The 13,602-nt window shown below is 41.5% G+C and overlaps 1 protein-coding gene across 1 annotated transcript; it reads right to left on the bottom strand.

Annotated features, from left to right (window-relative positions):
• Positions 1–260: 260 nt before the first annotated feature.
• On the bottom strand, positions 261–11,954 carry tgfb5 (transforming growth factor, beta 5). The gene is made up of 7 exons (XM_088009491.1): positions 10,682–11,954; positions 8,283–8,446; positions 6,847–6,979; positions 6,655–6,765; positions 4,841–5,021; positions 4,291–4,444; positions 261–1,309 (listed from the first exon to the last, which is right to left on the bottom strand). The coding sequence occupies exons 1-7, from the start codon at positions 11,022–11,024 to the stop codon at positions 1,151–1,153; spliced, it is 1,245 nt and encodes a 414-aa protein (XP_087865617.1). The 5' UTR covers positions 11,025–11,954; the 3' UTR covers positions 261–1,150.
• Between the last annotated feature and the right edge of the window lie 1,648 nt (positions 11,955–13,602).

A 13,602-nucleotide genomic window follows, 5' to 3' on the forward strand; every position in this document is an offset into this window, starting at 1 on the left:
GGTTGGACTTGACGCAAACCGCCTAATTCATCTATATCTGGCTGCTGTTGTGGCAGCCTGGTGTTTTGCCATGATTGGACTGCTTCCTGTCCCTTTATCACCAGCTGGGACAGAAACTAATCTTGCTCTACGCACAATCACAATAAAACTGTAAGAATCACTTTCACACATGATTTCCACACACACACACGCACACTGTCTCCTCAACACACAAACCACTGGCATACCAGAGAGCCTATATTTAAAATCAGACCCGGAGATGTTTTTTATTTTTATTTCCAGCATTTAGATATTTTATCAACAGTGGTCAGTGTGGATGCTTGGAGACTCTAAATCAAGGAGGAGCTTGGAAGACAAAAGGTGCCACAGAATATGATCAAGAGAGCAGGAAGGCCGCCCTCTTATAATAAGATAATGATTGCACGATGAAAAACAGGGAGTGTGATTATGAGACGCATGCGCCAGGCCTGAATAGTTACAAATTTGCCACGGCTGCAAAATACCACCTTCCAAACGTGTAGCCGTTCCAAATGCGGCCCTATCATCCCACGTCTCATTTTCAAAGCCTCTTTTTTCTCCCTCTCTCCTCCCACCACAAATCCCAGAACCTCGAGCGACGCACAGAGAAAGAGGGAGAGAAGGAGAGGAGGCGAGGGGAGCGTTTAAATCTGGCGTTCCGTGAGTGGTCGGGTCGGTGTCTGGAAACCTTTCACATCCTGTTTACGGCGGGCAGATTTCAGCCTGGGGACCGCAGAGAGCTGGCAGGGCCCCCGCCTGGACGCGGCTCCTGCTTCTCTTTCCTATCTGCTCCCTGCCCTCCTTCGCTTTTTCATCTCTGCAGAGTCTGCGAGGCCTCACCTCGCCGCCGCCGGATTCAAATTAACACCTTTAAGCTTAGAACAAACACGTCTGGGTGTGGCTACCACTGAGGCTCGGTCCTGATGGAAAAACAAAGGCTTTTCTGAGTTTTAATATACAGAAACACACGTTTAATAAACCTATGTAGTCATATTTACAGGGTCCAACGTCAAACGGAAAGTTCCAGAGAGTGAAGCATGACTGTGAGGAACAAAAAAAAAAAAATCCTGACGTCTGAGTCAGTCTGCCAGGAAGGATCCATCTCAGTTTGCAGAGTGCTCCTCTGCTTTTATCAGCGACACTTGCAGGATTTGACCACCATATTGGAGAGCTGCTCAACTCGAGGCGTGCGGCCGATGAAGTACATGATGGTGAGGGGCTCCAGGTCCTGAGGCACGCAGCAGGGGGAAGCGGAGGCCTCCGGGTTCAGCTTGTTGTACAGCGGCAGGATCTGACCAGAAGAGAGACAGGAGAAGATTTTTTATTAAGTACCACGAAAATCATTTTGTTCTTCTGAGAACGATGAGATCCTGCCTCAGCAAGGGTTTTGGCTGAGGGTTTTGGTTGTTATACAAGAGTTGTGAGGTTGTTTTTCTTACATTGCCAGGCAACTACAGCATGGTTTGACTTTGTGGGAAATAAGAGTTATATAAGAAAACTTGATGCCATTCTCACATTTTTATGGTAAAAGCAAAACAGCAGCCAGAAGACAGTCAACAATACAGTCGTGGTGGAAAGTTTCTGGACTTAGTCTAATAAATTCACATGCAACTCTCTGCAGTCTAAAAATAAGAACCGTGTTAAACCAATGGATCACTATTCAGACTCTTTATTTCATTAAAGCCTTTCTGGCAGCTCCGGATATTTCAGGGAATTATCCTACAAGTGGCACATTTTTCTTCTGAAACGCTTCACCATTCTTCTTGGCAAAAATGTAAAAGTTTAATCGGTCTGAATGAGGAATGTGGATGTGAAGCCAGTTGGGAGTCTCTCTGGAGATCGTCTGCTGGCTCACAGACTCACTCCCCGTTTTCCTGAAGCGACTACTGTGTTCTGCTGGTGGGTTCGGGTCAGCGGCTCTCACACATTTTACAAGTGTTCAGCCACTTAATACCAGGTTTATTATGTAGCACCAGAACATCTGTCATGAAATGTCTTTATCTGAGGGATGTCATGGTGATGCTGGCTTCTCAAATGGATATTCTCTATGTTTACTGATATCCTGATAATCAGTTTGTGAGCAGAAATATAAATATAAAAAATATAAAATATTAGAAACTTAAAATGTAACTAGGATTGAAAAATCAGACTGGATGGATGGATGGATGGATGGATGGATGGATGGATGGATGGATGGATGGATGGATGGATGGATGGATGGATGGATGGATGGATGGATGGATGGATGGATGGATGGATGGACGGACGTATTGATGGACGGACGGACGGACGGAACTAATGTTAAGAATTTCTGACATTTTTTCAGGGAACAGGAAATAAAATAAACAAACTAGATATTTTATGACTTTTTTGTATCGTTCATTAATGTCCAGATCTGAAAGATACTTCAAGGACAGTCTGTATTTTCCAGATCTGACGGTTCTGCAGCAGCAGCCTTCATGCCTGTGGAGCTGACCGTGTTTAGTCAGCCTGTACGCTGTGTGAGGTGGCAGCCATTCATGATTCTGGGCTGAACCAGCCTCAGCTAACTGAGCTGCTAGCCACCACAAACAACGGTCTTTAAGCTCATTTAGGGGAAAAACATTTCCCACACTTCAAACCATCCATGTATTAAAGTCAGGCAGAGAGCTGAGCTGAGCTTGGATCAGGCAGGGGTCCGTTTCACCAGAGACTGCTCAGATTTTTCTTGACAATCGCAGATGTTTCTGTTTATATAATTTGGCTGAGCGTCCACGCTGACATGTCTGTCAGTGTTTCCAGTGAAAATTATTTAGCACGAGAGGCCATGAATCTTCACATTGGAGGGAAATATAATTTGGAAAAAAAGAACTCATTTGTCTTCACTTGGCCTTACTGGAAAAGGTTGTCGACAATCTTCATTCCATAATAATTGGCACAAAAACCCCCCAAAACGAAATAAGAATGCAGCGATTTGAAGGTCTGAGGCTATTAGTCAATAGAAAACAGCAGAAAAACCACAAGTTGGATGTAGAAACTGCAGGAAAGTTAGGAAAGGAGCATTTTTTCCTCCTTGTTGCGTCAGATCTTTTCATAACACTATTGGAGTTCGGACTGAAACCAAATGTAGTTTTGAGAGTTAAATGTTTTCCCATCGTTTCTTGATATATGATTTCAGCTGCTGAACAGATCAATTTGCGAGCCAAATGTGTTCGGTGGTCGACATGTCAGAACCGCAGACAGATTACAGAACCAGCTGGAGGCCTTTACTACAGGGACACCCGGTTTTAATACGTGCAGAAAGGGGTTTAGGTTTTTGGGAGAATCTTGCTGAAATAAGCAAAATAAAACACCTAAGAAACGTCAGTCTGACGTTGTGGTGGCGTTCTGGGATGGTTTTACATGCTGGTATGTTTTTATCTTGTCATTGCCAAAAGTGAGCAGAGGACGCTGTGCAAAACATTCAAACCACCAATTTCTTCTTACTTTGCTTCAAAGGAGACAGCTCTTCTTAAAATCTTCAGTGAATTAAGATTCATCAAAAGAAATAAAAAAGTAGGTGTTTGGAGAGTAATTAAGAGCAGAAACGTCTATTGGTAGATGTTTGGCTGAAAAATGTGTCACATTGTAAGAGTTTCACATCAGTTGATTTCAATAACTACATCATTTTTTTGTTTGTTTTTTAAATATTTGAAATACTGCCAAACTGGTGGTGTGAATTTTTCTTTTTTATCCACAGTTTTCACCCTGTACCATCATTTTATTTTTTATTTTTAAGCAGATATAAGGCAGGATGACGGAACCTGCAGTTGCTCAACATGTTGTTGCTAGGAAACCAAATATAGCAAAGTTTGGTGAGTTAGACTCCACCAAACTTTTCTTAGCTGGCCGTGAGTAGTTGAGCAGCTAAAGTCTTTCCTCTGCCTACATCTCCCAGAATGCTGTGCATTTCTGGATCAGAGTTCAGTAAATAGTCTATATATTGATTATTATTTCTCAGCCTGCAGGTTTGCTTCTAGTTCCTAGAGTTTCTAAAAGTAGATGCAGATTCTGTAGTTATCAGGTTCCTCTTCTGTGGAACCAGCTCCCAGTTTTACACCCTGTCTACTTTTAAAATTAGGCTTAACAAGTAAATACAAACATATAGATTTTACAGGATCTGTGATCACAAAGTAGTCACAAAATCCTGGATCGGTGCATCTCCAGTGCTCTTAAGGATCTATTCTTCACAAACCAGCCAGAGTGTTCAGCTCCAGTCACACATTACTTTAGCGTTTGAGCCCTGAAACCCACCATGTTGTAGTGGTTGTTGGCGCTCCAGAGGTACGGACAGTTACCAGCGCAGAAATTGGCTTTGTAACCTTTTGGCTCGTGGATCCACTTCCAGTTGAGGTCCCGCCTGAAGTCGATGTAGAGTGAGCGCAGGCAGCAGCCCTGCTCCGACCCTCTGGGAAACACAAAGGCAGATGCACAAAGTGACTTTTCAGCTTTCCATCCCGCTCTGCAGGGCAGCAACCCAGAGCTGGGTCATGGGAAAATTACAACAGGTTACCGCCATCACAAAGTAATGAGCATGCAGGGCTGCCAGAGTTTTCTCCTGCAGCACGGGGTAGTCTAAATAAAACACTGCACACCCGTCGGCCTGCTCTCTAAACACAGGGTCAGGGCTGTTAGGGTTGCCACACAATACTCAGCAAAGTGGGTCAGGAGGGGGGAAAAAAAATGAAATATGGCATCCACCGCAGCTATTCTTCAAAATGACCAAACTGAAGACAGTGGAGGAGTGTCAGAGCTGTCAGTCAGAGAGAGAAACCCGCACACGAGTGGCTGGAAGGCGGCCTACCGGGAGCAGGTTGTGGTCTCTGTGGCCGCCGCCCGCCGCTTACGGTTCTTCTTGGCCGGGTTGTCCACTCGGTCGCTGGGCAGCAGGGTGAGGATGAGGTGTGGCGTCTTGGTGCTGAAATCCGGCTGGCCTTTAACCTGACCGGGCTTCCTCATCTGACGGAGCCGCTCGTCATCGACACCTACAGAGAGCGACGAGACGGTCGGATGAAAAACCACCAGCTCTTCTAGAATTCACTCCAATTCAGATAAAAAGTACTTTATTAATCCCGAACCTTGTTGTAACTCAAATTATTCCGGATTCCTCAAAATAGTTATTTCCAGTTGTTACTTTGATTTTATGTGATAAACCAAAATAACAAATTGCAAAGGTTTTACACATAAAATCTGAAAAGTGTGGCATGCGCATGTATCTACCCCCTCTGAGTCGCTTCTCGCTCCACATGCGGCTTTACGTGTTTTGATTGAGATAGCTAAAGCACAACATCACACTTTTCAAGCTGAACCACAAATTGTCATTTGAAGTTTAGGTGTATACTTTAACTAGGCCATTCTGGATGTACAGTTTGGGTTATTCCCCCTGCTGGAAAGCGGGACCTTCGCTTCAGTCTCAGGTTTTTACTGCCTCTGACAGGTTTCTTCTGTAATTGTTCAAGCAAAAGCATTCCCACAGCATGGTGCTGCCTCCACCGTGTTTTACAGTAGGGATTTTGTTATCAGGTCAGGAAATATGCAGTGTTCGTTTTTATAAAGGTTTGGTTGTGCTCATTGTTTGCTCACTAATGTTCTCTCACAAACTTCATTGGCTTCTACTGAATATAAACTCTTGCCACACAAAAACTAAATCCTTTTAAAATATTAAATATTGTTTTCCTCTTTACACTTTAAACATTAAAACAAAAATATAGAAATTGAGAGAATTAAAATGCTTGCAACTAAGCGTGCACAATGTGTCACTGGGTTCACTTTTAGTGACCATACCACTAAAACGCGTACAAATGATAACATCTAAATGCAAAGTTACACAGCTGCAGACAAATGCTGCAGCTGTGCTTTTCTTTCTCCAATGTGCTTCGTGCTTCTGAGGAAGGCAAAAGAAAAATCTTATTTTCCAGGTTTTGACATTTTTTAAGGGGTAAACGAAGCATAAAGGAATGCGATACAGATGTTCTGCATAAGACTTTTTTTTTTAAAAATCCAGCACTGACGACCTGACAGTTCGTCTGACTTTATGATTTTACTGTCTCTTTTTGAACCACCAGAGCACAAACACAAGCCCCTGCTTGTCTTCCGAGTATCACAAATTGCATGTTTTTTTTCCCCGAGTGTGAGAAAAAAAAAATCAGACTTGGCAGAGCCGAGTGCAAATCCTCTGAGCGCCATAATTTGAGGGCCTACATGAGGCAACACAGACAGTCTGGAATTAAACAGTATCTCAGTGTGCGGAGGAACAGTTTCGCCTTTATTCCTGCACGATAGTGAGCAAGTGATTCATGGATCCCTTTTAAAGCTTCTTACATAATATTCTCCTCTTTGAGTTCACAGCTCATGATCTGGAGGATGGATGGTATCGTAATAAATCTGCAAGGCTGCATTTATCATTTTCAAAGTGATGCAGCAGAGGTTTAAGTTTGCTCCTTTTGTGTTCTGCGGTTCTCCATGCCGTTTATTTTCACATGCAAATAATGTGCAGTCATGTATAAACAGTCAACATCTAAACAAACAATGTGCGGCCCACAAAAAAGGCAGCAGTCCTGCTCACCAGGCTGAACCTCAAACGCATAATTAATCTGAAGCCAAGACATGAGAACGAACCAGCGAACAGCGCCTCCAGCTCCTCGCTCTTGTTAGGGACGATGTTGTTGGTGGATGGGACGAAGGTGCAGCAGGGACAGTGGACGCCCAGCTTCAGGCCAAGATTGTTTTCTGAAGAAGAGTGCGGAAGGAAAAAACATGAAGATGAACCACACAAACAGATGTTTGCATCATAAGCGGCAGGAAGCTAACCTGGATCTGACACCCAGTCTTTGATTGTTTCTGTGACGTCCAAGGAGAGCCAGGCTCCTTTAGCTCTCAGCTGGACGGTCCGAGAGTCGATGTAGCGCTGAGTGGACGTGCTGTCTTCCTCTGGCTTCAGTATCTGGAAGAACAAACCCACAGGAAGAAAAGGACAGAGTTCATGCACTCTGGCAGACGGAACTGGCAGACCAGTCGGAAACACAGGAATCACATTTTGTATGGTCAGTGAATAACGCGGCCTTGCTAACTGGCTAGCTTTTGCACGTGCAACAGAAAGTGTGTTTGTGTAAAACAAAAATCTGCTGTTCACACAGGCTGACACTTAAACAGGGAACTTTATGAAGAGTCCAGATGACTTTGGGTTTAAGCAGACAGCAGGATGACTGGACAGATTTTAATCCTTTCATAAAACATGCTGGGTTTAAAAAAAAAAAGGCTCTGCCAAACATTAGATTATATTTAAAATGTTGGACATATATCTAGACGTGATGCTGCTCAGCCTAAGACATGATAACACACTGAGTCAGAGAAAACTCTGCTCTCCTTATTGCATTTAAAGAGCAAAAGTTTTTTTTTATTTTTGCACATTATGTTTTTGTTCTTATATTTGTCCAAATTTGGACAATGCAGCTACTTTTTCTACTTAAAAATGTTTGGTAAATTTTTGAACTATATATAAAAGCTTTAGATTCAACTGCACATTGTACCATGTTTATGAATTCCTACCTAAAGTTAAATGAAAACTGCAACAAAAAAAAGTTAAACCATACAGAGTAAGGAATCTGCGGCAACCAAAACAGTCTTCCTATTACTACTGTTGAAAAACTTCAAATCCACATAAATTAAAAAATCTCCAATACTAGAGTTTTATGATAAATTTCTCCATTTCTACACTTTCTTCATCACTCCACACCAAAAAAAATTAATTGATTTGTTTTTAGGGTCATTGTATAGTTTTATGATTGTTGGAAGCAAAACAACAAATTTTAAATACCAATTTATTTAAGAAATATTTGGAGCTCAGTGATTGAGAAAATGCCAACACCATGTTTGTCTTCCTTTGTAACAGGGAACTGGTCCTCTGATGCTACACCACACAACATTAACAGTAAATTAAATCACAGCCAGGTCCTTCACGAATAAGTACAGGAAATGGTCTGCTTTCAAAATAAAGGCCACATTAAAAGAAAGTTTTTTTTCTGAATGGTGAGTCAACAACAAAACTCTTGTATTTCCTAGCGGATATGGTGCAGCACACACAGCAGTTAAACCAGCAGACCAATCGTGGTGGAGCTCAGTTTGGGTTGCTAGGTTGCTAGGTAGAAGGAGGGGGGAGATTTTAACAATTTAACAATTTCTTCATCTCTATAACTTGTGGAAATAGATTTTAACCATGAAACATGTGAAGCATGGACAAAGTGTACCTGGTAGAGCTCCACTCGTTGCTCCGAGGCCCGAGCCTGTGGGTTGGGAGCCCTGAAGATCCTGAACTCAGCCTTGACCAGGGTGCTGTTGATCAGATCCACATCCCTCACGTCAAAGTGGACCACTCGGTAGTAGAGGTTCGGTGCCGCCGGCTGCAAGGCATCTGGACGGGAAAGAAATCCAGAACTGTGACTAACGGTCAAGTCTTCAGACTGTGGGACTGATGCATTGTCTCGGACATAATTACTGCTGATGAGAGTCTTCAGGCTAAATTACAGGCTTAAAGTGTTGGGTTTTATGTATAACGTATGGATGATTGATGGGTAGAGTGCATGAAAAATCACCCGGTTATGTAATCACATAATACCCAGCTCAATTACCCTTCAATCTGCCACAGGTCTGTTAAACCAAAACCCGCTGCCACCACAAAAGACTTGCTAAATGGTTCCTCTGCAGCAGCGCAGCACACTGGACACCCCATCTTAGACAACCACACTTTAAATGCGCCAAAAACTTTTATGAAATGAAGCAATCCCACTCTCAGGGAAGCTTTTTTCTTGTTAGAGTGGTTGATCCTCTATCAACCTCTACATCTAGAAATACAGTAATCCAGGAGTGATCCAATTAAGAACCTTTTCCTATCCAATTATTAATCAATTAATCCAACAATTAAACAGATCATCCCTACACCTCATTGATGTAAAGTCCATCAGAAAAGTTTAGTATTTGTAGTATTTTTAGCAGCAGATGCATCCTTTGCTACAAATGATCAAGTGTGCACTAAAGGAATGCTATGTTATTGCATTTTAGGTAGTAAAATGTTTATTTCCTTATTTTAAAAAATATATATAATTATCTGTTTATTTGCATTTTAATGTACTTCTAATATTGTATAAAATTAGCTTTTGTGGCTTAATAAAAATCTGCAGAATGCGGCAATTTTTTATCCGATTTATCAATAAAAGACTAATTACTAATTACGATTAGTCTTACGATTAAGACTAATTGAAAAGCAGAGACGAATTTCAGTCAGATAGGGATTGTAGACGTTTATCACTATGGAAACCAGGGACCCTGCATGTGATGAGGAGGTTTAAACTTGGCAGAATAAAGTTTAAACGTTGATTTTTAAAGTATAGCTCACACGTACCCTTCAAACCCAGAGTATTTCTTATTTTGAAAGTGATAAAACACATAAAGAAGAACCAACATTCTTCTAAAGGATTCATTTTTACTTTCACATCAAAACTAACGTAAAATACTAACACAATAAGAAACTTGGGGTTTGTAATTAAGCTAAAGATTATCTGATTACTAAATTAGTTGATTATTTAATTTGGACTCTCAAAAATAAAATATTCATAATTCATGTTTGGATCCACTGCAACCAAACAATTAGCCATGAAATAAGAATTATTTAGCCTTTCAAAATAAAACTTTTTTTCATTGTTTGATCATTTTGGGGGCGCTAAAACTCTGATCTATGTTTCTCTGTAATGAGCCATTTCAAGGCGTGGACTAAACAAGTAATGACAAACTTTGTGCACCAAACTGTGATGCAACATCAACATTTCTCCAGGGATTTTTGGAGAAATTAAAGTAAAGAATAGGGAGATTACTGATGGTTTAACAGTTTTGAACAGTAAGCCACTTTAGGTTTAACCCTTCAATAGTCATTACGTTTCCTTCCCTCACTGAAATTCACTCCATATACTGACACCTAGTGGGAATCCAGTGTAAATGATCTCAGCCCATAAATCTGGCAGCTAGAATAACCACAGATAATCACCTGGGAATCGATTAGATTGTCTTGTTACAGGGAAATAAAGTGTAAATCACACCAGTGAACAGTAAATAAGGAATATACGGTGTTTACATTCTGACGGGTCGATTTAATGTTGGGAAAAATGTAATTTATCAGCTGGTAAAATGTTCATTTAAAAAAAAAGAGAAATGACATAAAAATACGATGTGATTTACGTTTGGCGTCTTTTTTTATTTCATAAATCTAAATACAAAGGATGACATAAAGCGTCTGAGGTTGGGAAGTGGAGCTAAGGTTCAAGTCAAATGAACATTAGCTCCACTGATAAAAAGTGGAGCTGATAAAAAGTGGTTATAAGACATTTAATTTCTATAATTGTATTTAAACTCATAATCTTCAGTTATGAATGAAATTGCCCCTGTGGTTTTCTCTCAGAAAATGAGATACATATTAGTTATTAGTTATTCATTTGTCTTTTTTTTTCTCCAAATCTAAACACACGTGTTCACCTCAGAGGGCAAGTCAAATAAAAATATATTGTCTTTAATTATTAAAACAGTGACGACCGTGCATTAAAACATTCTGGCACTAAACCATATGTACGGCTGACCCCGTTGACCTCCGGACACTTACTGGAGTCGGTGCGGGGGGGCTGCATGTCGATCCTCTGCACCTCTTTGGCATAATAATCCTCCTCGCTGCTCTCGCGCTCGCAGGCGGACTCGGCCAGCCGCGTGCGCTCCTTCAGCAGCTCCCGCGTGCTGTTGTAAAGCAGCATGACCTCGGGTGGCACGGAGCCCGACGGCGGATCGTCGTCGTCCTCCGGCGGGCTGCGGATGCGCAGCTTGCTGAGGATCTGGCCGCGCACCGCCTCGATGCGCCGCGACTTCTGCGCGTCCAGGTCGATGGACTGACACGTGTTGATCCCCTCGGAGAGCCGCAGAAGGAGCAGGAGGGCGAGGAAGGGGAGCCACATGGTCGAGGGGATGAGGGAAGAAATGATCTCCCTGAACGGCGAGGCTGCGTCTCCGAACCAAACGCGCAGGAAATGTGATCCAAAAGCGCAAACAGTCTCAACTTTTTCCACCTCTGATCTATTAGAATAATAATAATAATAATAATAATAATAATATTAAACAGATAACCAACTTTTCCTCTCTGCTCTCATTAAGTTGTACATGCGCCCATCATATATTAGAAATAAAATAGGCATTGTCATTACTTAAAAAAATGAAGATTTAAAATAAACTAAATCACTGACGTATTCGTCTTTCTAACTAAATTAGAATTAACGTCCAGCTGTTCCGGTGCCGGTGCGTGAGAAATTAAAGCTTCATCAGTCTCCGCTTCCCGCCGTCCATCCTCGCATATTTGAGCAGCTTTCAGGAGACCAACGCAGAATCATTACAGGAGCTCAGCCCATGTCGCAAATCCTCCAAACAGAAAAACCTGCAGTTTATCCGAGGCAGCACGGCTCCGGCGCTCTCACCTCTGAAAGACGCATCTGTGGAGCAGAAAACTGGCCCATATCCGCTTCCACAAAATACAGCTACAGTCCCAAAAAGACCAAATAAGGTCCTCCCATCCCCCGATTTAGGTGAGAAGGCTGGATGCACTTAGAAAATATACATGTATATGAAAAACGCGTATGATTTATGTTGGAACAAACACGGCAAGTCCTTTACTGTTTCTCACATTAGCAAAAAACATGGGGAATAAAACAAAAATACACGAAGCAGAGAAACATGAAACAAGTCCCTTTGCAGCAAACGTTCAGAAATAGAAAGAAATCTTGCGGTGAATTTGGAAATCCTCCTCTTAATGAGCGAGGTATGTCTGGTAAAAACACAGAGACCTGGCGGATGATGTGAGTGCATTATCCTGCAGATCGTCAGTGAGAAACAGAGCCCCAAACAGAGAGAGCCTCTCAGGGAAAAAAGGAGGAGGAGGAGGAGGAGGAGGAGGAAGAGGTGCTAGTGGGGCGGATGCCACCAGGATGAAGGGAGTGTGTGTCATTATGCAGACAGAAGTAATCCTCTCACTATAGAGGCTCACAGAGTTGCACATTTTGCAATATTTACCCATCAGACATGCAGCTCAGCAGGTAAACATCCCGTGTGCCAGGATTGCGCCATAATCCCTGACCAACGTTAAGGCTGACCGCAGGTTTATTACCGGGGACCAGGCCATTAACTCTGTAGGGGTCAGCAAAACACAAGAAGGAAACTCCATTTAGCTCACAATAAATATTTGGACTCACTTCACTTACTGGAAGCCCATTCAGAGTAGAACAGGATATAAATATCCTGCATTGTCTCATTTTGGGGTTATTGAGGTGTTACAGCCACTGTTCTACTAGTAAGCTCCTACTTTAATATGCAGGGCCGCCATATTGGATTTTAAGGTTGGGACTGTCGAGAAATTCCCAATTTATCAATTTCTAATTCCAACTTTAGTGGAGTTTCTGCCAGTGGACTTCATTTGTGGACAACAAAGTAAAGGGGTTGGAATACAAATGCAAAGTTAATTTTTTAAACCCTTTTTGAATATTTTGCTCTATTTCTCTGCACTTCACAATTAAGCTCTACTTTGAGCTGTTCTATCACATTAAAATGGTAAAAGTCACTCAGGCATGGCTGCAACTAATAGTTGTATTGATTATTCCAACAATTAATCAGATACAAATTGGCACACTGCTGATTTTGCATTTAGCTTAAGCTCATTTTGTACTATATTACAAATACATGGAAAAAATGCAAATATGCAAACTCAATTCTATTTTTAAACAAGAAAATAAACATGCAATTGCCTAAATCGCAATAACAATGTTTACTTAGACTTAATCGTTTGAAGCAAAGGATGCATCTGCAGCTAAAACAAAAACTTCTGACATCAACATGTGAAAAATTCAGCTTTCTGCTCGACTCAATATCAACAAAGTGTGTGGTTAGCCTGTTGAATGTATATTTTTTAATGAACTAATTAATAATAGTTTAGGCAAATATGCTTATAGAAGATTTTCTATACAGAATTTGAACCAAGAACCAGGTCAAAATAAAACTGAGGGGTGCTTTAGAGAATAAAATAAGTTATTACTATTCTATTAATTATAATTATTACTAATAATTAATAATCATGTTACTCTCAAATTGAGACATGAAATTAAATACAGGTGGACACTAACAGTAAACAGGAATTTAAAATGCCTCTGCACTGCAGCTTTTTCAGGTTCCCTGAAAAGACGTCGACTTCAAAAGTCCATCAGCTCAACTTTTACAGACTTTGTTCTCATTAATGAAACATGACCCCTGAGCTGAAATGTGCGACCTTCGGAGCAATTAAAGCCATTTCCTGTTTTCCCCGAGATGAAAAGTGTCAACAGTATTGGCCCAGGCCTCTACCTTTTGCACCATGAAAACAGCCTTAAATTATTCATGGGTCGGATCCCGGGTGTGATTTGCAGTTCCAGCTTGTTCGCGCTGCCAGCTGACGAACTTCATCCTGATTTTATTAGACCGCTCAGAAAGCAGCCTATCCATTTTTATCTTCAGCTT

The sequence above is a fragment of the Poecilia mexicana genome, unplaced genomic scaffold, assembly GCF_051168715.1.
Source record: "Poecilia mexicana isolate PSO_F unplaced genomic scaffold, ASM5116871v1 scaffold_10, whole genome shotgun sequence".
Lineage (NCBI taxonomy): Eukaryota > Metazoa > Chordata > Actinopteri > Cyprinodontiformes > Poeciliidae > Poecilia > Poecilia mexicana.